At 43.1% G+C, this 20,890-nt stretch overlaps 1 protein-coding gene across 4 annotated transcripts in view; it reads right to left on the bottom strand.

The window, feature by feature from the left end:
* Positions 1-15,737: 15,737 nt before the first annotated feature.
* The window catches only part of EPS8 (EGFR pathway substrate 8, signaling adaptor), a 148,756-nt gene continuing 143,603 nt past the window's right edge, over positions 15,738-20,890 (bottom strand). For all 4 annotated transcript variants that reach the window (XM_087814775.1, XM_087814777.1, XM_087814776.1 and 1 more), the window contains 3 exons: positions 20,095-20,275; positions 18,721-18,850; positions 15,738-17,010 (listed from right to left, as the gene is read on the bottom strand). In XM_087814775.1, coding sequence (XP_087670901.1) covers positions 16,897-17,010; positions 18,721-18,850; positions 20,095-20,275 — 425 coding nt within the window. In that variant the 3' untranslated portion in view covers positions 15,738-16,896. The remainder of the gene's footprint in view (positions 17,011-18,720; positions 18,851-20,094; positions 20,276-20,890) is intronic.

Below are 20,890 nucleotides of genomic sequence, written 5' to 3'. Positions count from 1 at the left end.
AGGGCCTCTGTGTTATTCGTTTTTAAATCATCTCAGTACTGTTTTTACTGAAGACAGGCAGTGGCACAATCAGCTCAGAAGAGTCTACATGGTGCAAAGCCAATCTCTGAAGTTAACTGAAAAACTATTAGGGTCTGATTTATAAATTTAATAGTTAACACCAATATATCCATCACTGCACATTATATGATTTTATTTATCTTGAAAGGGAAAGAAAGAGCTAGAACACAGCATTTTTTTGAACAGAATTCTAATTCAGAGTTTACAATTTTCCACTACAAAGTTGACATTGCCCTTACTCCCCTAAATATAAAATTAGAAAAATTGGTAAGTTTTAAACATCTCTTATAAAACCTATTTAATCTCTTACAACATTTTAAAATCAGATTTTATAATGCCTCTCTTTTTCTAAAGGCTGTCCCTGCCCCTCAAAATGTGTGTATTTCTGAAAGAAGGCTGCCGTGTCAGCATGCAAAGTGGGGGCTGGAGGCTTTGGGTCTGAATTTTTTGCAGACCATATGATAGCTGCTGGCTAGAGGTTTGGCCCTTAGCCAAGGAGTTCAAGTTACTGAATCCAGTCTCTAAGAGCCAAAATCCTCCCTGCTTTCTAGCAAGGAGGCCCTCCTCTCCACCTCAGGAAATGTCTGATGTAATGTGCTTCAAATTAGCTGGCCCGTTTCCTAGCTCACAGATTGCTGGTCTGGTACTTGGCACAGGCTCAGAGTCCAGAGGCCATACCTAGGACCGAACACAACATCCGCTTTGGCCAAAGGGGTTATAAAGCGACAAAAATAAAACAGTCGTGAAAACTGCAAACTTCTACCCCTGGTTTCCTAACAGCCCCATTTGGATGCATTTGAAGGAAACATAAGCCAGGACGTCTCTAATGCCTGGCCTTCCTGGACAGCAGGGCTCTTGTGTTCAGTTTCAACTGATGCTCATCACAAAGCCTGACCCCGGGGAGTGACTCCATTAAAGAGGGAGTATGTTTAGCTCTGGGAGTTGTATTGTAGGAGGGATATGAATGAACCGAAGGTTGTCCAAGGCAGGGTCCCTGGAACCATTAGGGATGCTGAAAACAGGTCCTAGTGATATCACGTGGGAAAAGTGGGGATGTTAATCCTGGAGTAAAGGAAATCATTCATTCATTCGTTGTAAAAGTGTTTGCTCATCTAATCATGGTGAATGAATGAATCAGTCTACCAGCAAAAGAGTTCTTCACCCCTGCAATATGCCAGGCACTATAAGTACAAATGGTGCTATGTGTTGATTTTTAAAAATGTGTTATGGAATCAGAGTTTCGTTGCTGTTTTTGGAAGGACCAAAAAAAACATTCATCTTTTTCAAGACTTGGTACCTCTTCCTTGATGAGATATTCCAAGCTAGCCTACCCTCCTACTCAACACAGGACCCCCCAGCCCCACACACATCCCTGGCAGATGGCTTATTCTTTCCTACTGAACACTTCCAGTATGTGGAACCACCACCTCCCAAGGCAGCCCAGCCCCTCACTTGTCACGTCCTCCTGTCTACATAGCTAAGGACTAGCACTAAGGCTGTACGAGTCCATGCTTCTCATGGATAGAGGCTGAAGCCCAAATCTACTCCCTCATTTTGGGAAAAGGGCAGGTGCTGTGAGTGTACCACTGCCCGGGCATGAAATTTAATCATTAAATTAAAGCTGCCCAGAGCTTTAAACAGAAACCTGGTTTTTCTTTTAGGCATTTACACCTGACTCCCAGGGGAGTAATGGTGTTTTTTTCCCTAATGTGATAAGCTCTTTATGTGCATATTCTCTTAATTTCTTAAGAATGCCCATTTAATGGGAAGAAATGGAGAAGCAGTTAGGTGAAGTAAATTATAACAACTACTGGGGATTCCCACCCAGCTCTGTCTAGCCAAAAAACTCTTTTCCACACCATTTCATGCTGCTTCTCATTCATATTTATCATTGATAAACTAAAATAGGATAGAATTAATAGCTTCATTTTAGGTAATGTGTTTAACATAGAGGGTATTTTCATTGTGAGAAATATTAAATTTCTAACCCTCTAAGAAAATAATTTTATTCAACATCCCATGTCAGGGACTGTAGGAGGAACTGGGGTATGAAGGTGGATGAGACAGAGTTCCCACTTCAAGGAGTTAGCATCCTGGTAGGGGCATCAGAAATGAAACTATGGCAACAAAGTGTTACCGATGCTGTGACAGAAACACACAAAGCCTCCCATGGAAGACCGAGAGAAGGACAGGCGAGTTTTTTCTGGAAGGTCCAGGAAAGACTATCCTGCTACATTAAAGTGTTAAAGACTACCATCGACATTACAGGCTATTAATGATATGCACACTCATTCCTGCCGTCAGCACACACTCATAAAACACCCACGGCCTCAGGCACTGGGCCATGTGGATGACCAAACCTCCAGCCCTGCCTAGTAAAGCTTTCCTTCCAGACTGACTCCAAAGTGACTACTTCTTTCCAGGCCTCCCCAAATGCACAGCAGAATCCACTGGATTTACTGTCACTGCAAACTTAACAGCGCACATTAGGGCTATACTTCCCAGCCACTTGCAGTTACTTCTGGCAAATGGAAGGTAGGCAGAGGTACAACTCCATGCCCTGGCCACTGGTCCCTGCAAATAACCCAGGAGCAACCTTTCATTTTTGTCTCTTTCCCCCCACCCCCCACCGATGGTGATGGTGGTGCCAAAAACATGGAAGGGGCCTGGGTCCCTGAATCACCACCTGGAGGAGGAATACCTGCATGCATTGGGCCCATGATGCGATCAAGTAACACATTTCTGTCGTGTTGACACAAACTGTGGTATTGTCAGCTATGGCAGTCAACCTGCCCTTAACTAATATGGCAGCAAAGGACACCTTTATAACTTTGTTTGGCCTCAGGCACAGTGGAAGCTTTTCAGGGGTGTGGTGCACGACTATCCAACAAAATTCCCAGACAACAGATTAAAGATGCAACAGATCAGAGCAAGGTAGACCCACAATGCAAACCAGGACTCAGGAAAAGGCCACTGAACAATGACAGATCTTTTAATAAATAAACTTTTGTATTAAAATATATGATTCTTCTCCAGAAGTGGGCTTCCTCCAAGTTACATCCCTCCTTCTCTTATTTTCTTATCTCTTTCCAAACCCCATAACAAGACCATTACTTAAGACACTCTCTAGAATTTTTCATCCTTATGCAAAGCCATTGGCTCTGAATCACAGTCCCGGATTCCTATGAACAATAGGCCCCAGAATGGTTTCACATCAACAAAAGGCCAAACATACAGGAGGCCAGAGGCTTGGCATGTGGATGCTGCTGAGTGAGCCAGGCCTTTGGCCTGTGTTTGTCATGCTGAGTTCCAGTGGATAGGAGTCCAAAGCCAGCTGACACAAAACAGTTTTGTGCAGGTCTAAGAACACCACAAAGTCCAAAGGGCTGTTTCAACTAGGAACAGTTAACTGCAACCACTGCAAATACAAAACAGAATGGTCTTGGATGGGTTCCTTCATGCTCAAAACTAAACTAGGTCATGTCCTCCCTTAACCAATGACCTTGGGCAGCATTATAGCACAGGGCCCAGCAGCAGAGCGGAGCAGAGCAGTTTAGAAGACTCTGTACCTGACTGTGACTCAGTCCTCTCATCTGTGAAATGGACTGAGTGACAGTAGCTTTCTCATAGGGCTTCAAGAAGATAAAACATAATGTCAGGGGATGAGGACAATATGTGGAGTAACTTAGTATATTATATTATATGGCTCCCCAGTATAAGCAAACCTCCCACGGTCTCCAAGGGCCATCTTGGAATTCTTGAGGAAATTTCATAAGAGCATCTGAAAGTGGTTCCTGAGCTGGACTGTCTCAGTTTCCCCAGGGTAACACCTGAAACTCCATTCCCCCATACATACAGCCTCAGACCTTGGAATAGAAAGGAGGTGCAGCCTGTGACCCAGCGTGGACTCTGTGTCACAGGCAAGTGGTGCTGAAACGAGCTGATCCTCTCAGTCAGAGTCCCGGGCTGCCCAAGCCTGGCTTTCTGCTTTGACTCTACCACCAGGTGCATCAGCAATTGTGTGTTAAGACAAGCTACTCTGCACAAATGGTAACGTGTAAGTATGCCTGAGTAGGGTTAAGAAGAGAGGCCTGGCGTGGGCAGGCATCGCTGTGAACACCATTTAATCCCTCTGCGAACCAACCAGTTTTCTTGTTCCTTAGTGGGAACAGAAGCGCTCCCTCCATAGGGTTGCATTGGGATGAAATGTGAAGCCCTTGGCGTGCTGCCTGGTGGTTTGGGGATGCAGGGTGACATCCTTGAAAAGTATACACTTTCGGGTCACAGCGGTCTGTGCTCTGACACTTAGTAGCTGTGTCCCCTTGAGAAGTCACCTACTATTTCTTAGCCTAAATGTCCCCACAAAAAGAGAAGAAAAAGGCATATCTACCTCGTGGAGTTGTGGTAAGACGCAGAACTGGCTGTGTGAAGCACCAGCTGAGGCCAGGCAGAGTCAGCATGGAATAGGCTGTAGGGTTCTCTGTAGGGTTAGACCACCCAACCCTCCCGCTCACTCCAGCACCAAGACATCTGCAAGTGAGCATGCCCACCTGAGCTGGGGTTCCCCGTGAGCGCACTTAGAGCGAGCATGCCGTCCATGGGGTACCCTCCCCAGAAGAGCGGCAACAACCTTCCAGGCCAAATGCTGCCGAGCTTGGAGTCAGCAACTCGGTTAGAGAGGCCTCAACCTGCACACACACGTCCGATGGAGGTATGGGAAATGCAGTCTAACAAATGCTAAAAGACATGGAAAGCAGCTAAGTAATTCCAGATTGCTATTTTAATTTGCATTTTGTAAATCCATTGCGCTGTCACCAAGGCATACAATGAGAATAGCCATTTCCTCATTTTTTTCTATTGCTGCACGAAATGAAATAAATTACCCAATTGTCTAAATTCTGCCCTGTAAAATTGCTTGCATAGAAGAGTCAATAAACTAACTTCCCTGTGACATTTTCCTAATGGAAAATGTGTTCTTACTTACTGGCTGCAGGATACTGGGTTGCTACACATTATTAATATTCTGGACATCTGCACCTTGCGAAGGGCTGTATTTTGTCAAGCTAGACAACAGGTCAGGGCCATTGTCTTAGCCTGTGGTCCGACAGCTCTGCCGCCTTCACTCACTCACTAGCGCAAGTCAGACTGATCCTTCAGTCACATGCCTTCTAGGAGCTAGAGTCCCTGCCCTTCCTATGTTTCCTGAATAAGCCACACCACAGATTAACTCGCGGCAAATGTGAGTCTATTCCTGGTCCTGATGTGGCTATCACAGGGAAGACTGGGACCAGGATCAGCTCATTTTTGCCCTCATTTATTGGTATTTTATATAATTTTAACTTCAGAGCATAAATGTGGAACTGAGATGACATCCAGAGGTGATCTTCCTATCTAAACAAGGTGGTGCTTTGAAGGGGTGGTCAGCCATCTGAAATGCCCCGAAGATGTAAATAACTGTTGAGACAGATAACTACATTTCCTGGTCTAATTGTTGCCATGGAATGATCAGCTCCCAAGCTACCTTCATGTTAACCTGCGAGGAAGAGGAGGCCACCTGTGGGGCCTGGACCAGTGCTTTCTCATGAGGCTCCAACCTCCTCTCTGCAGCTTCAATGAGAGGCACTCTGATTTTACCTAATTGATATGGTGGTACACTATATAAAATGTCATGTTTAAAAAATGCTCATCCTGGCCTGTGTGGCTCATTGGTTGGGCCCTGTCCCATGCACTGAAAGGTTGCTGGTTCCATTCCCGGTCAGGGCACATGTCTGGGTTGTGGGCTCGATCCCTGGTAGGGGGCGTGCAGGAGGCAGCCGATTGATGTTTCACTCTCACATCGATGTTTCTCTCTCTTTCCTTCTCTAAAAATCAATAAAGAACTTTAGAAAAAAAAGAAAAAATGCTCTCTGCTTAAATTTTTTAATACACTAACCTATGATATCTGAAAGAAAAGATTTATAGGATATATAGAAGTTCAAGAGAATTGAGTCTAAATTTAGTTGTTCCACTTACTGTGACTTTGTATAAGCTACTTAACTTATATCTGAGCTTCAATTTCTTCATCTGTAAGAGTGGAGATATCTGTGAAACTTCTTAGCATGTGAGTTCAGTTCTTGTTTCCCTTTCTTTAAGAATAGATGGGAGGGCAGAAGGCCTTCACATATATTACCAGCCGAGAGTAAGAACTGTTAAAATAGGACAAGCTGTGAAAGACTTTCCCACCGTGTGTGTGTGATTCCTTATTTTTCCATTACCTGAGACTGTGTTCATTTGTAGGGAAAGGAATGACTGAAGTCAGAGAAATTATGTTCCACTCCACAGCCAGGTTTGAGGAGCAGGACTGCCTGCCTGAGGGTGACCTGGGGCAGCCCTGAAAAGCAGCAGGGACTGGGCCAAGTGCCTGAGACTACAGTCAGGAAGGAAAGAGCCCTGGGACTAGCCTGGACCAGGACCATCTGGGCCTGGCAGGAGCCCTGGTTCACTGCCCACCTCATCCCAGCACCAGATATAGGTGAGGTGCCTCAGGCTCTTCAGACAGCAGCTCAGCTACTAAAATACCCAATTGATACAGAAATTCAGATTCAGGAAGTACCTCAGTTCCCTCAGGGCGCCTGACAGCCTCTTACCCCAGTTCAGTTGCGTCTAAGAGTGTAGTCCTTAGTAATTCCTTTTATCTTACCAGAATTTTACTAGCATTTCAGTTTATAACCTTGTTCACAAATGTGGTAAGATAAACCTTTACACTTCGGCATTAGAAGAGTGTTTTTTCCTGATAACTGTGACCCCCTCCATTAAGAAAACTGAGCACCTCCATAAAACTGAGCTCAGGGCAACTGGCTTCCTAAGCTGCTTTCTTGTCCTCAACTCTGAAGATAAAAAGGGAACAGCGTCCAGGAAGGAGGCTGTGAGGCGATATGGGGTACGCTTGGAGAGGCCTGCAGAAAGAGGGGATTAAGAAACCAAGATGATGGCCCATGAACCAGGAGGTCAAGGTTCGATTCCTAGTCAGGGCACATGCCCAGGTTGCAGGGTCAATCCCCAGCCAATACATGATTCTCTCTCATCATTTATGTGTGTCTCTCTCTCTCCCTCTCCCTTCCTCTCTCTCTGAAATCAATAAAAGCATTAAAAGAAAAAAAAAGAAGAAACCAAGATGATGGAAAGAGAATGGGTGGGGGAAAAAGATGTGAGTTCAGATTGAAATTCCCACCTCAGACCCAGGACTGTTAAAGGCATGCCCGTGGGAAAAACGAAATGTCACAAGCATAAAGTCACAGCTTCCGGGAGACCAGCAGTACTGGTTTCGGGGTATAATTTTGCCTCAGGAGATCTGGTAAGACTAGCTCTAGGAGAAAATATAAGGCAAGCTGCACAGTCCTGTAGATTATATATTTCTTGAGGGCAGAGGATACATCTAGGATTCTCTTTAATATCCAATTCTTAAAGTAGACACTTACTAAAGTAGACACTTACTAAATGTTTACTGAATGAAAGTTGTCTTCCCCCACTCAGAAACCAACAGCCTTTATATAAACCCCTTTACTGAGTCTGTACAACTTTCTAATAATATCCCTTATGCAAGCCTCCTTATGCCAGCACTGATTAGAAAGTGAGACTCAACCCGGGTGAGCTCTCCACCCAAGCCCCAATACAGCCTTTACAAATTTAATTTTAGGAAACAAGTGAATCTCATATTTTCCTACAGAAAAGTATAAAAGTAAGCTTTAAGGGATTAGAGAGTCTCTCACATTAGTGTCCCATGACTCAGTGCCTCTTAAGGGGTTGGGCGGGGGAAATAAAATTCACTGCTCACTTTTTATAAACAACGTAAGACTATAATCCTTGGGATGAGGAACTCAATAGCTCTCTGCTTGGGGCCAATTCCCCAACTGGACCCAAGCAGAGCAAGTCAGTCCTGCTGAACTGAGGAGGTAAAGATCAGAGTTCAGGGCACTGGAAGTGGCTGGAGTTTCCAAAGGACACCAGAGTGGAGGCAGCTGCACAGGGAGTAGCCAAAGAAACCTGTAAGTGAATCCATCCAGCTCTCATAGAGCAACATTCCCCAATGCTTACCAGAGGGTGCTGGCTACAAGGCTGGGAGCGGAACAGAGCTACCAGAGGGAGCTGTGCTGGTGGACACTAAAGATCCAGCGAAAAAAAAGTGAAGAGACCTGTTAAAAAACCTTAGGCATCCAGCAGAGATCAAAATATTCTGGGAATTCATACCAAGAAAGATATCCCTTAGAAGTAAAAACTCTACAGTATAATTTTTGACAGATTCAGACAAAACCTAAAATCAAGCCTAACCAGATATGCAGAGGAGTCTGTAGATAAGATTCCATCAAGATGATAAGACCTTTTAAAACACATTGAGCTCATCATGATCCATTCTAACAAAGCATAAAATCAAAGGTATACAAGTTCAAAGTGATCAGCCAGCATAGAATTGCTGCTAGAACAAGAATACATATTTTTCAAAGAAAGATAACACCTTCTAGAGTCTCTAAAACATATCTACAATATCAAATATGTAATACAAGTTATTACACATGCAAAAGAGGAAACTAGGACCCACAGTGAGGGAAGAAAAAAAGCAATCAATAAAAACTAAGCCTGAGATGGCCCAGATGACAAATTCAGCAGATAAAGATTATAACGTAGCCTGTATGTGCTATAGAGAGAAAAGAAAGTTGTTTAAAGAATTAAAAAAGAAATATTATTTTAATGAGTGAACAGAAAGTCTCGGCAGAAAAATGGAAGCTAAATAAAAGAACATGTAAATTATAGAACTGATAAAATATAATAACTGAAAAGAAAAATTCTCTAGACTGACTTAACAGCATATTGGAAAACAGATCACAGGGCAGGATTAAAAGAGCTGGTGAACCTGAATACATATTATCAAAATTTTTCCAATCTAAAGAATGGGAAGAAAAGATTTTTAAAAAACTACAGAGATTCACTGATCTTTGGAACGATATCAACATACATGACCTAACATACATGTAACAGAGGCTGAAGAGAGTAAGAGAAAGGAGCAGGAAAAATATTGAAAGGAATAGGGCTTCCAAGAATGGCAAAACACTACTTACAAATCCAGAAACTCACTGAATCCTTCCACATAGAACATATACCAAGAAAATACATCTGTCAAATAGATAAACAAGCTGCTGAAAAGATACACAAAAGAGTCTTGAAAGCAGCCAGAGGGAAAAACATGAACAATGACTAACATCATCAAGAACAAAAGAAGCCAAAAAAAATAAATGGAATGACAGTTCTGAAGTTCTAGAATAAAATGGGACAACCCAGATTTCTACATTCACTGAAAAATATACCTTAAAAAGGAAGGTGACTTCAAGTGCAGGCTCAGATGAAGTCCAGAGGGACTGGATTTATGCCCTTGCCTGAAACAATTAAAATACACACATAGCCCCGCGAGGCGTGGCTCAGCAGCTGAGCATCGACCTAGGATGCAGGAGATAGTGGTTCAATCCCTGTTCAGGGCACATGCCCAGGTTGCAGGCTCAATCCCCAGTTGGGGACATGCAGCAGCCGATCAATGACGATTCTCTCATCATTGATGTTTCTATCTCTCTCTCTCCCTCTCCCTTCCTCTCTGAAATCAATAAAGATCTATTAAAAAACAAACAAACAAAAAACCACACACAAAATATATGAAAGAGCAGATCTCAAGATAGTGGACACTAGACAATAAATGACAGTGATCACTGAAAAAATGAAAATTAAATGAGAAAAACCCTAAAACTGCTGCTGCTTTTTTTTGCCTAGAGGTTGTTTCCAAGCTGCAGTGTAGGGAGGGAGAACCCATGCGGGATTAGCCGACTCTTTGAGGTGAACAGACACAGCTTAGAGTGTGGCCACAGGAAGGGAGCTGAAGATCACAGCACAGATTAGTAAAGGGAGGGAGCTGCAAGATGAGAGAGCTCGGGAGACCTGCACAGGGTCCCACGGAGTCTTATGCTGAGTATGGATCAGGGCACGTGGGTGAGAAAACTGCCCAAGGCTGAGGAAGGAAGCACCTGAGAGGATTAGAGGAACAATTCCCAGAGACCACACAGGACCAAGAATAGTTCTTGTCACCACCTGCAAGAGTGGAAAACATAATTCACAGAACAAGAGGTTGAGTATTCAGAAGGGTTTCGCCTCAACAGTGGGATAAAATTAGCTCTAATGTAAATGCTGCTCTGGTACCACCTAACAAAGTTCAAAGGCAAGATCAGAAAAAAATCAAACTCTTTCCAATTAACAGCATTCTAAAACAAAGAACAAAGATATTTATGGGAATATAGAAGTATCCGAGAGGAAAACAAGCTGGCGGCGTAGGTAACACCTGCACCCGCTGCCTCCCGCAACCACATCAAAATTACAACTAAAATACAGAACCACCATCGCTCAGAGCCTCCTGAGATCTGGCTGCACAGAAGCCCCACAGCCAGGGAGCTGAAGGAGCATCGAGACCGGGAGGAGGGGCGGAGATGCGGGCGGGTCCGGGCTGAATCCTGGAGACGTGGCCAAGGGCCCACACCTGGTGCTGTGGTTGAAACCAGGGAGGGAATCTCGGCGGTGGGGGTTTCCCGGAGGAGTGAGGGGTCCCAGCCCCATAGCAGGCCCCCAGCCCAGGGCTGGGAAGAGACGTCCCCACAACTCTGGGCTGTGAAACCAGCGGGGACTGTCCCTGAGGGTCTCGGAGGCTGCGGGAGCCCCAGCGGCTCCTCTAAAGGGCCCGCGCACGGACTCACTCGGACGCTCCCTCTGAGCCCAGCGCCGGGCAGCAGCCTGAAAGGACCCGGGACACTCGGGGGGAACTAACCTGCCTGAGATCCGGGCGAGAGGTGGAGGGGCGGCTTCCTCCCAGGCAGAAGGGCTGGCAGAGGCCATGGCTCCTTTGGTGAGTCCTCCCCGCACACAGCCAGCAGGCAGGCGCCATGTTTGAATCGCCAGCACCTGACTCGCACCTTTGGCCCCGCCCCGTGATTCCCGGAGGCCCCGCCCCTCCCCACCTGCAGCTCATCCAGGCCATTTCCAGGGGCTTTTCTGTGCAAGTGGCCTCTCAAGCCTCATGCTTAGGACTTTCCTAAAATCTCTCAAACAAGCAGCGGGCCCCATATGGCTTGATAAGCGACCCCAGGCCTGGCACTAGTGTCAGCCTGCACTGGCTCATAGCTTGGCCTCTCCTGGACACCACCAAGCCCAGCACAAGCAGCAGCCAACTACGGTTTGCTGTGTAGCTCATGCTGGGTGCCCTGGGCAAGGCACTGGCACAGGCTGACTTTGCACCTCCTAGGAGGCCCCAGAGACAGTGCACCTGGTGGTCAGACTCGACCACGCTGGATTACAACCCTACCACAGCCACGAGTGACACACTCAAGGGGCACACTTGGTGAACACCAAAGCCCCACTGAAGTAAATATTGCTCCACAGGGGTGTCTCCAGCACAGCAGCTCTCTGGCTATAGTTGCAGCGGGTCCTCACAGCTGATTGGTCTGGGGGTCAGTTCCTCCCAAGGACACCAACAGCAACCAAGGCTCAACTACAAGAGGACAGTGCGCACAGCCCACACAGGGGAGCACCTACAAGGCCCAGCTCAGATGACTGGGGAGGCTGAGCCACTGGACCCTAGAGGACACCTACTACACAAAGACACTCTACAAATTCCAGGAGACATAGCAGCTCTACCTAATACATAGAAACAAACACCTGGAAGCAGCCAAAATGTAGAGGCAAAGAAACATGTCACAAAGGAAAGAACAGAAGAAATCTCTAGAAGAGGAACTAAATGAAATAGAACCAAGCAAGCTAACAGATACAGAGTTCAGAATAATGGTTATAAGGATGCTCAAGGATATTAGTAAGAGTATGATGAAAATAATTGAGAAAATCAATGACATAATAAAGTACCAATTTGAAATGAAGGCTACACAAACTGAAATGAAGAATAATTTATGGGGAATCAACAGCAGAGTAGAGGAAGCTGAGAATCAGCAATTTGGAACATGAAGAAACAAAAAACACCCAACCAGAAAAGCAAAAAGAAAAAAGAATCCAGAAATATAAAGATAGTATAAGGAGCCTCTGGGACAACTTCAAGAGGCCCAACATTCATATTATTGGGGTGCCAGAAGGAGAGGGAAGAGAGCAATTGAAAACCTATTTGAAAAAATAATGACAGAAAACCTCCCCTACCTGGGGAAAGAAATAGACTTACAAGTCCAAGAAGCACAGAGGGTCTCAAACAAGAGGAACCCAAAGAGGCCCGCACCAAGACACATCATAATTAAAATGCCAAAGGTTAAAGACAAAGAGAGAATCTTAAAAGCAGCAAGAGAAAAGCAGTTAGTTACCTACAAGGGACACCCATATGACTGTCAGCTGATTTCTCAACAGAAACTTTGTAGGCCAGAAGAGAGTGGCAAGAAATATTCAAAGTGAAGAAAAACATGGAACTACAACCAAGATTGCTCTACGCAGCAAAGCTATTATTTAGAATTGAAGGTCAGATAAAGAGCTTCTCAGACAAGGAAAAGCTAAAGGAGTTCATCACCACCAAACCAGCACTACAGGAAATGTTGAAGGGTCTTCTTTAACAACAAGCTAATGAATAAAAGAATCTGATGAACTAAATAGATCCAGAGACATTGACGCATGTAACAGACAATCATATTTCAGAGGGAAGAGGGAAGAAGGAAGGGGGGTGGAGGGTGGGAAGAGATTAACCAAAGAAGTTATATGCGTATATGCATAACCCATGGACACAGACAATGAAGGGGTGAAGGCCTGGAGAGGGGGTGGGAGTGAGGTCGAGGGGGTCAACTGGGGGGAAAAAATGGGACACATGTAATACTTTCAACAATAAAGATAAATTTTTTTTTAAAAAGTATCCGGCACTTTACGAGGGAAAATTCACAATGCCAGGCATCCAATTGAAAATAACCAGGCATACAAAAAGCAACAAAATAAGATCCATAATAAAGAAAAACAAAACTTATCTAGAAGTTATGATAAATTAATAAATTATATATTAAGGCAGGTATTTTAACTGTATTCCAAATTATTGACAAAGTCAAAGAATTATTGAGCAAGTTGAGACATGGAAATATTTTTAAAAATCAAGTGAAACTTTCAGAATTGAAAACACTAGAATCTGAGATGAAAAATACAATGGAAAAGATTAAAAGTAAATTAGAAATTGCAGAAGAAAAGATCAGTGAACTTGAAGACAGAAAGAGAAACTACCCAAAATGAAATACAGAGAAAAAATAGACTGAGAAATGAAAGCAGCATTGATGAGCTTGTGAAAACTTGAAATGGCCTAATATACATGAAATTGGAATTTCCCTAGGCTGGAAGGCAGGAGGGATGGAAAAAAAAAAATGGTAACGATTGCCAAAATTTTACCAAATTTAGTAAAATTAAAGAAGCTTAATAAACACTTAGAACAAGAAACAAGAAGAAAATCACAGAGAAAACGCCACACCATAATCCAATGGCTTCACACCAGTGAAGAGATCTCCACTTTGCTAGTGGCAGTTGATTCCGGTAGCAGTAAGCGATTCTAGTTTTTTCCTCTACATTTTCAGAACCAACATCATTGCATCCCCCCAGAGATACCAGCATCAATTCTCCAGACCCTCTTTTCAAGGGTCTCAGTCCCAGCTCTACAGGGGACCTCTCCTCTGTGCTCCTCAGGCATCAGCACCAACACCAGACAGTGCCTCCTCCAAAGGGTCTGAGTCCAAGCTTCTTAGGGACCTTCCTCCAGGCTTCCTTTGCTCCCCTAGCTCAGGGGGTGGAAACCGCTTCCTATTATTTCTACCTCTGTGATGTCTGTGATTTTCCCCCTATTTAACCAATTTTTAAAAATTGATTTGAGAGAGAGAGGATGGGAGGAGAGAGAGAAACATTGATGTGAGAGAAACATCAATCAGTTGCCTCCCATAGGCACCCAGACTGGGGATCAAACCCGAAACTTTTTGGTACATGGGACAATGTTCCAACCACCTGAGCCACACCAGCCAGGGCTGTTTAACCAATTCTTTTTTATTTTATTTTTTTCTCAAGAGAGAGGAAAGGAGAGGGAGAGGGAAAGAATCATTGATGTGAGAGAGAAGCACCGATCAGCTGCCTCTCGCACGCACCCTGACCAGGGATCAAACCTGCAACCCGGGTATGTGCCCTGACCAGGAATCGAACCTGTGAACTTTTGGTGTACCAGACGATGCTCCAACCAACTGAGCCACACCAGCCAGGGCTATTTAACCAATTCATTACATTAAATACTGTTTAAATAACAGAGACGAAAGATTGTTCCCTATTAGGCAAAAGTAAAAATTCTTTATTATTGTATGTACTTAATATGTACAGAAGAGTAAGTACAGAGGTTAAGTAGCCCGAGTTGGAATGGGTTGGTTATTGAGCTTTTTGGTTTCAAATCCTTTCCTTTATTCTCATCTTTGTGATTTGGGGCTTTGCCCTGTGGGTGCCCATTAGAGAGTCTGCCCAAAGAGTGTGCAACAGAGAAACCAGAAGCTGGAGGGGAACAAGGGCTGTGTCCCTTTTGTTTTACTTCCTGTTCCTATCAACCTCACCCTAGTAACGGTTCTTCATTCCATAAGCAGTAATTGATTCCCAGTTGGTTCCAGTTGCCAGTGATTTGATTTTCCCATATTCCCAGAAGCAGCGTCATGTGTCCTCTCAGAAATTTGAGGACCAGCTGGCCAGCATGCTCTCCTCGGAGGTCTGAGTCCCAGCTCTATGGATCTGCTGAACTGTTCTCTCAGTTGAATTCTTTTCAGAATTCCTGACACAACAGTACCAGTTAGGCTGTGCCCCTTCCTCAGAGGTTTATTTACCAGCTGTGGAGTCTTTCCTCCACACTTCACAGGTACCAGTGACCAGACCCCTCAGATGCCTGGATCCAAACTCTCCCTCCAGATTCTAAATTCCATCAATCCCAACTCTTTTCTCTGTCCCCACAGCCCTGAGGGAGGTAACTGCTTCCTGCAGTTACTACCTCTGTGATATTTTCCTCTGGAATTTTATAGCATAAAGACATAGTTATAAATTATACCAGTTCTTTTAATATCAGATGTTATATTACACTCAGTTTCTTTTAATTTTTCTTTTGTCTTATCCTTAAATCTTAAGGTATTTTCAATAAGGGCTAAGTGATAAATGTGTATCAGTGCCTCTGAAATGGAAAAGATCTACAATAATTCTTCATCATCCTCATGTTTGTTTCCCTTTATCTAAGGGGCAATGTTATGGAGAGATTGGAAAATGGAAAATGGGAAACTCCCATATCCCTCATGATTTGGGGAGAATTTCCTTGCCTATAAAATATAGCTCACAGAGTTATAGTAGATATCCAACAAAGCATTTCTGTGAAGCTCTTTGTAATCATAACTGCTGTGTAAATTTGTTTTTACTACCATGGTCAACTGTGACTAGACAGTAGAATGAGGAGATACTGAAATAAGAGGGGTGAAAAGAAGAGAAACAACTGAAGGTATTCTAGAGTGGTTTCTACCCACTCAAAAATACACTGAAAATCAGCTTAAAAAATAAAAGAGCAAGCCTCTGTTTTTCCCATTCCACTCAACCCTGATCCCCCGTCTACATACCACAGAGCCCTTTTGCCAATGATGCAGAAGCCATTTATTAACATACAGCAAATACTGTTTATTGCAGACTCTCCAGCTGACTCATGTGAAAAAGGCACTATGAAAATTAATGAATCTAGATAATCTCTCTAAATGGATTTATGTTAAAATATACAACATTCTTACATAACATCTGTTTTATATACGTGAAATAATATAACATTTAATGACAAAAATCGTGTTTCCAAAAATAACATTTGTTGAAGGTTAAGTATCTTTCTTTTCTATATCTAGAATCTTTCACAGGATTAACATACGTGTAAATTACGTGTTTTTTATTACCAGAAAAACTTGACACAGATAAACACATAAAATGGCCCCAATTTCCTTTTAACGACTAATATCAATATTCAGAACTGAGACCTTCATTAAGCAAAATACTGTAACTCACACCAATGCAGGCTACTTCCTGTGACATATTTTGAATATATATGACCTCTCTTCCACTTGTGCTTTCTCATATATAGGGACACAGAATGGAGAATAAGCAGAATATAAGCTAAATCAAAATACAAGCTATACAAGGAATTGTACTCAACAGAGCCATGACAAATAAAATGTCTAGGGAATGCTCCATAGGCTTACGTCTGCATGTTCAAGGCCGTGCTGTAATTTTACAGTTCATTAAATGTTTTGATTTTTAAAAACATGTTGGCATTAAGAACTTCAAATAAATCAAAATAGTCTGTCACTGAGTATGTCAAACAAGAGACCCAAGTAAGCAGAGACTAGCCTGAAGTAACTACGCCCTGAATGACACACCAGTCACAGGTGAATCTGGAATTGTTTAGATTTTGAATCATGGGTAGTATCTTTGTTTTACTGCAATACATAAACTCACCACTGTCAAAAATGCCTGCCTGTACACTGAGATGATGAAATAATTAATCCAATTAAAAAAATCCTCATCTTCGTTAAGTAAAGAAAATATTTCCCAAGGACAAAAAATTCAATTAAAAAATTTTCCATTTCAATAAAAAGAATGGGCCCAAAAGCAAGTCCTCTACTTATTTATGTTTGCATTGTTACTTTATGGCGATAAATAAAGTGTACCAAGAGATAAAAATCTGACATTCCCTTCATGGCTTCTTAAAACAAAGCACGTTGGAATAATGCCAAACATTTAAATGGAGCCTAAAAACAAAGAAAGAAATTAGTGACTGCTTCCCTCATCAAAAGATTCCACTCCTGAATCACTGGCCGCAGCACTGATTTTTTCCTGTCGTCTTCGCATGATTTCTTGCAGTTCAGAGCTGCCGTTGCTGTCCTGAAAAGTAAACATAGTTCGGACAAGACGGTTACTGGTTTGTGCGGGCTGTAGGTCGCATCGACAGCTCGGGCCAAGAGTTCTCTGTTTTTCTTCTAATATCTCTTGGGGGAAAACTCAACGCTGCCCTTCATATGTGATGCTTCTGGGCATCACTAACATATCACATTGATTTTTTTTTTCATTTATATAGAGTCTTAAGGCATTCACTCACCATGCCTTTCATTTGAACATGATAAAGATTTATCAATAAGACATGTAGACAGCTCTAGATCCCCTGGGAGGAAGGAGATATGTGCATAATAAACATAATAAGATGGAAAATTATCAAAGAACTCTCATTAGCTCAAGGAAGATAACTCACCCCCCATTAGGCTCAGAATATACCAAGTTTCCCTCCACAGGGTCTCACCCTCTAACTTTTCTCCCTTCCAAGCCGTCCTACAATCCCTGTGCACCCTTCTCATCCTGCTCTTATCTTATCCAATCACAGCGTCTGAAAACACAGGTAAGTAATCTAATAAAGAACTAGATGCAAGAGAAGGGTGTGGTGGGAAGGGGGCTGAGGAAGATGAACCTCAGGTAGTCAGTCTCTGCCTCAATGCACAGCCAGGGGAACAGGAGCAAGAGATCAGGAGGAAGTGGGTAGTGAGGGCAAATGGCAATGATAGGGAGTCTGGACTAAGGGAGTCCAGCAATGTTAGAAATAGGAAACTTTTTATCATCCCCCTTAGGAAGTAATTCATACACTCTCAATAAAATTAGAATGTATTATAATGGTAACAAATTGCCTCGGAAAAGATGTAATTCCGTATTCACATGCAATATGCAAGGAGCCTGATACATACAGATCAATGTCATAGGAAAAATTTCCAAAGGAAATAAAATTTTTCTGACTGAGAATAGTTACAGGGTTGTATTCATGAAGCTATTTTACTCTGAGTCGACAACTGAATTTATGTAATATACCTCCTAGAGACAATTATGTATCAATTTCACGCCCAAACCTAAATTCTTTCATTTGAGTCCAGGTATAATGCTCAAGAAAGCTATTAAGAGCTGTGAGATGTAACAGCTGGAAACTACTACCCCTACAAAGTCCACTTAAAGTAGAGTAAGGTGTTAGAAGCTTAGGTACGTCCAATCTAGGAAATATTTACTCCCCTGCTTCCCCATGGACAACTACGACTAAATAATTACTCTGTAGGGCTCCCTATATTCATACGTTCATGATCTCTAGCTATTACTATTTATATGTATAACCAGGCCTAAGACCCACAGCTAGGTTTTAAGACCTTATAACCTCTAACCTACTAGAATCTCCAAAATAAATATTAAAAACAGGCAAAAGAGCTCTGGCCTCTTAAGGCATTTGCTGGCTCAGAAGTGAATGTCGATTACTGTGTCAAAATGTAAATTCCTACAGAAATAGCTAATGCATATAAAATGAGAACATTAGGTTTTCATTAAATGTCCTAAAGAATATGCTCAAGCTTCCTGTTCCATGAGCACTTATAACAAATTAATCTCCCTGCAAATGGTCATTGATGGTCTCCAGTGACAAATTACAAAAGCTGAGTCAAATTTAATGCAGCTCTGTACGAAAGGGAAATTGGCCACAATGGACATAAACAGATGATTCCAGAGCTTTCAATTTTCGTCTACACTCTTGACAAATGCACACCACCACCTCAGGTGGACGGGCCTTACCTCTAATGCAGCTTTCTGTACCGTGATTTGGTTAAAGACTCTGGCCCCTTCAGGGCAGACTGTCTTCAGTTCATCTTTATTGAGAGAGAAAAGCTGTGCACCATTTAATACTCCAAGACTATTGACAGTCCTGAAAGAGAGAGGAAAAAGAAACAGAGCGTTAGACACACTGTCTACTAAAAAGAAGAGAGAAAATTTCCTGTCCTGCTCTAACCCTCCCAAGTGTCCCACGCACCGGAACTCATGCAATGGTACTATACTGCTTGGTCAGGAGATGACAGGGCCTGTCAGGAGGATGACCCTGAGGCTATGTAAGATGGTTATGAAGTGCCGGAAAGGAGCCAGTGGGTTTAGTATCATTATTGTTTAGGACCAATTCCTTGAAATTTGGTTTCATAGGGAAAGAGATAACTTTCTAGTAACCAGGTAATTGAGTAACCATCTCACTTTTCAGTCGTACTGGGCAAGTGAGTTTCTAATATTCAAGTTCTTCGAATATGTATTAGTCAACTAGTTCATTGAAAGGAGTTCATCACCACCAAACCAGTACTACAGGAAATGTTAAAGGGCCTTCTTTAAGAAGAAGAAGAAAAAAGATAAAAAATATGATTAATAAATGGCCATGAAAATGAAGGGAATCTTACCATGTGTGACAGCATGGATGGAAGTATAGTCAATAATACTGTAATAACTATGTATGGTCCCAGACAGGTACTGGAAATATCAGGGGGAATGCTTTGTAAAGTGTATGACTGTCTAATCACTATACTGTACATCTGAGACCAATACAAAATAAGATTGAATGTAAACTGTAACTGAAAAAATTTTTTTAAAGATTTAAAAAGAGGGTATACTGAGACTCAAAATCAAGTACAGAGAGTCTTAAAAAAAAAGCTGTTAAAATAGGTAAATGAGAAACTTTACCATGGGTTCATGAAAGGAAAAGCCCTATTAGATTATGATCTATGACAGGTAATGTTATCTATTTTTTATTTGCCTGGAATCTATACCCTGCAGCAGGAGAGATTCTGCTTTGTCCTGCATGGTCTGGGGAGCCCGGGTAAGACCAGTCCCACCCTGTGCGGCCTGAGAAAGCAGACAGCAAGCTGCCAGCCTCAGCTGCTGACAGTTCACTAAAGGAACCACTGATGAGCAGACACCACCATTTAGAAAGTGGGGTGCCATCAAAGGAGAGTTATTTCTGCTTCTTCCAGTTCTTTTTTAGCTATGAATAGCTACAGTCATTTCCTGAGCATGAAACAAAGGTGGCCTGGGCTCTCGCATTTCTAGGGTCATTTGTGACATCGTAGTGATAAAGCTGAAAACAATGCGTGTTTACACATAAAACTGCACAGTATTCCCAGACAGACTCACACAGGGTTGAAGCCCTTTGACTGCAGCCACGTCTTCACGTCCTCTGGGGTGGAGTCGTAAGTGATATTGACAACTGGCACATTCTGCCGTGGCACATGGAACTTCTTCTGGGCGGCGCTCCGGCCGATGGTCAGCCTGTGGATGAGCTCATCCTGCACCTCCTCCATCTGGGATTTCCTTCCTGGGCACGGACATCGAGCAGGTTATTTCCGAAAACCCCTAATACATCTCACTCTCTGCAGAGCCTCAGTGCCAATAACCCTCCCACCCCACAGGACTTACAGTGACTAGCGTTCCATCCGTCTCTCCTGGCTCTCGTCCTCACTCAGTATAAACTCCATGATCAATTATTAAAACCACTCCCTAGCTTTCTCCTCTCTCTTCATTGTGCTCATCTGGCAAAACCCCAACCCTTGTTAAATCTAACTTTCTGCTGATTCTGTGCCTGCACCTGCCCACTGAGTATAACACAACAGTGCTGAATGATCTCATGTTAAATTCATGAATATGAATCAGCTGGGTTGTTAATGCTCTCTGACAATCACACTGTTTCCTTGGGGCAGCGGTCTCCACTGCGGGAAATTTTGACCCCAGGGGACATCTGGCAGTGGCCGGAGACACTTTTGGATGCCACAACTGGAGGTGGGGAGAGGGTAAAGATGCTACTACTATGTAGTGTGTAGAGGCCTGGGATGCGCAAAACACTCTTCAGTGCACTGGTCAGACTCCTGCAACCGAATTATCTAGCCCCAAATGTCAATAGGGCTCAGGTTGAGAAATCCTGTCCTAGATGTGT

Source organism: Miniopterus natalensis, chromosome 2 (genome assembly GCF_054644295.1).
Source record: "Miniopterus natalensis isolate mMinNat1 chromosome 2, mMinNat1.hap1, whole genome shotgun sequence".
Classification (NCBI taxonomy): domain Eukaryota; kingdom Metazoa; phylum Chordata; class Mammalia; order Chiroptera; family Miniopteridae; genus Miniopterus; species Miniopterus natalensis.
This window is presented reverse-complemented; position numbering and strand designations above follow the sequence as displayed.